The 3,009-nt window shown below is 44.3% G+C and overlaps 1 protein-coding gene across 1 annotated transcript; it reads left to right on the top strand.

Moving 5' to 3' along the window:
• Positions 1–866: 866 nt before the first annotated feature.
• Positions 867–1,814, top strand: LOC102455505 (olfactory receptor 52E4-like). Its single transcript, XM_006111279.3, has one exon. The coding sequence runs from the start codon at positions 867–869 to the stop codon at positions 1,812–1,814; it is 948 nt and encodes a 315-aa protein (XP_006111341.2).
• The last annotated feature ends 1,195 nt before the right edge of the window (positions 1,815–3,009 follow it).

A 3,009-nucleotide genomic window follows, 5' to 3' on the forward strand; every position in this document is an offset into this window, starting at 1 on the left:
AAAGATTTTTAGCTAAAATTGACTATTTCCTTGATTGTGGAATTGAGGATTTTTAGCAATCTGATCAACTCTTCTGAAGAAGTTGCAGTTTTTATTCCTATTTCTGTAAACTTTTTCTCTCAGTCAGTTTTGTTCATAATTTACCTCAGCTTTGGGGAAATCGCCCTTTGGAAGCAATAACTCTCTACAGGAACTGCTGGTTGGGAATTATTCTCCGTTTGTCAGTTTGAATACAGTCAGGTTTATTCTTTTGTTCTTCTTCTTCATATACCCCTTCCTCTGTTTCTTCTCTCAACTAAATTCTCACAGACGTTACAGTCTGTCTGAAGTAGGGAGCCGCCCCCGTTCCGAGAACCTCTTTGAACAATCCCTTTTATCTCTGCTCAACCCTTTGTAGATGCTTGATGATGACCATATCTTTAATCCCAGGTGAGCGACCATGTACTTGGGACTCTCCTTACGGCATCGACTTTCTAGCTCAGGATCATTGATATAAGGGCCAAAGAGGGAAAAACAGAGGCCACAGTCTAGTTTCCATTAAGGTTTTCAAAGTTGTGATGTGCAGGAATTGCTGACACACAAAACACCATCAAATACGGATTTGGCATCAATGGCGTCAATCCTTCATATTTCACTCCTCTGAATAATGAAAATGTAATTTTTAAGGGGGTAAAGCAAGACCGAACTCCTTTCCCCATGGGAACATGTATAGTCTCATACTAACATTGTCTTTCCATGCAGGCATGTCTGTATTTCTACTGCGACCATCACCGTAGATCCAGGGCACGCACAAGAAGTCTGGGGAACATATGGTACATTCCAGAGACATCGTTCTGCCTCACAGTTGGAGACCGTCCCCCTGCTCCATGTCAGATTCAAACACAACCCACTTCACCAACCCATCCTCCTTCATCTTGCTGGGCATCCCTGGCCTGGAGACTGCCCATGTCTGGATCTCCATCCCCTTCTGTGCCATTTATGTAATAGCCGTCTTGGGGAACTTCACAATCCTGTTCATTGTGAAGAGGGAGACAAGCCTCCATGAGCCCATGTACTATTTTCTCTGCATGTTGGCCATCACTGACCTGGTCCTGTCTACATCCATCCTGCCTAAAATGTTGGCAATCTTCTGGTTCAATTCCAGGGAGATCCCTTTCAATGCCTGCCTCATGCAGATGTACTTCGTTCACTGCTTCACTGCATTAGAGTCAGGGATCTTTTCGGCAATGGCTTTGGATCGTTACGTGGCCATCTGCCACCCCCTGAGATACTCGACCATCCTGGCGAATCCTGTGGTGGCCAAGATTGGTTTGGCAGTGATGTTTCGTGGTTGTACAGCCACAATGCCTCATCCCTTCCTTGCATGGAGGTTGCCGTACTGCCGAACCAACATCATCCCCCACTCCTACTGCGAGTACATGTCTGTGTCAAAGCTGTCCTGTGCTGACATACGTGTCAATAGTTACTATGGTCTGTTTGTGATCTTCTCTGTTATGGGTATGGATATCGTTTTCATCACTGCATCCTATGTTCTAATCGTCAGGACCATCTTCAGCCTCCCCACAAAGGACGCCCGGCTCAAGACTTTTGGGACATGTGGGTCCCACCTCTGTGCCATTTTATCCTTTTACATCCCTTCTCTTTTCTCCTTTCTTGCACACCGATTTGCCCAGAATGTGCCCCTGAACTTCCACATTCTCCTTGCCAACGTGTACCTCCTGGTGCCTCCTATGCTGAACCCCATCATCTACGGGTTGAAGACCAAACAGATCCGGGATAGGCTGCTCCGTCTCTTCACTCGTAAAGGGACATAAAGTTTTCTTCGTGTGCTTTGTGCCTCAGACCAATCAATCTGCAGAGATGGCTAATGCCAGACACCTTTTCCTGGATCACTGACTTGGCCTGTTCAGTGTCATATGAATAATTGGGCAATCTGTGTAAGGAGAACTCTTTAACTCTCTAACTCTCTAACTTTACAGTTAGACTCACAGAATCCTAGGTTTGGAAGAGACCTCAGGAGCCTTGGAGTCTAAGCCCCTGCCCAAAGCAGGATCCACCCCAACTAAATCTTCCCAGCCAGGGATTTGTCAAGCTGGGACTTAAAAACCTCTAGTGTTGGAGTTTCCACCACTTCTCTAGGTCCCAAAACAGACCCCTGTGAAACTCCACTTGTTATGTCCTTCCAGCATGACTGTGAACCATTAATAACTACACTCTGAGAATGTTTATGCAGCCAGCTATGCACCCACCTTATAGTATCCCCATATAGGTTGTATTTCCCTAGTTTATTGACGAAAATATCATGTGAGACCATGTCAAATGCCTTACTAAAGCCTAGGTATACGACATCCATGACTTCTCCCTTATCCACAAGACTCGTTATCCTATCAAAGAAAGCTGTCAGTGGCTTGACATGATTTGCTCTTTACAAATCATGTTATTATCTTCCAAATGTTTGTAGGGGGATTCCTTAATTATTCTCTCCCTTATCTTCATTGTCAAATGTGATAGGCAACCACAAAAGGCCCACGGTCACAAACTGACATTTATGAGAATAAGTTGAGATCACTGATACACTGACCTATTAGAAAAAGACACTTCACCATAGTAAGGTGAGGAAATACAAACAAAGAGAAAAGAAAACAGCCCTACGGTATATGCATCAGATATAACAACACCAGTGTAAGAGATGATAAAAGGGACATCCCAGCTTAGGAGGAGCAGCAAAAGGAGACACAGTGTTTGGGAGGTGCTAGAAAGAAGCCACTTTTGATGATGAGGAAAGTGCCGGAGATGAGGATGATGTGTTAATAAACTACCTATATACAAGAGTTCCTGCAGGCTACGTCTACACTGGCATGATTTTCCGGAAATGCTTTTAACGGAAAAGTTTTCCGTTAAAAGCATTTTCAGAAAAGAGCATCTAGATTGGCAGGATGCTTTTCCGGAAAAGCAGATTTTCCAGAAAAGCGTTCATGGCCAATCTAGATGAGCTTTTCCGCAAAAAAG

This window comes from Pelodiscus sinensis, chromosome 1 (genome assembly GCF_049634645.1).
Source record: "Pelodiscus sinensis isolate JC-2024 chromosome 1, ASM4963464v1, whole genome shotgun sequence".
Taxonomy (NCBI): Eukaryota; Metazoa; Chordata; order Testudines; family Trionychidae; genus Pelodiscus; species Pelodiscus sinensis.

Bases quoted from the DNA above. Each gene is read 5' to 3' on its own strand.
- LOC102455505 (XM_006111279.3), top strand. From the start codon at position 867: ATGTCAGATTCAAACACAACCCACTTCACCAACCCATCCTCCTTCATC.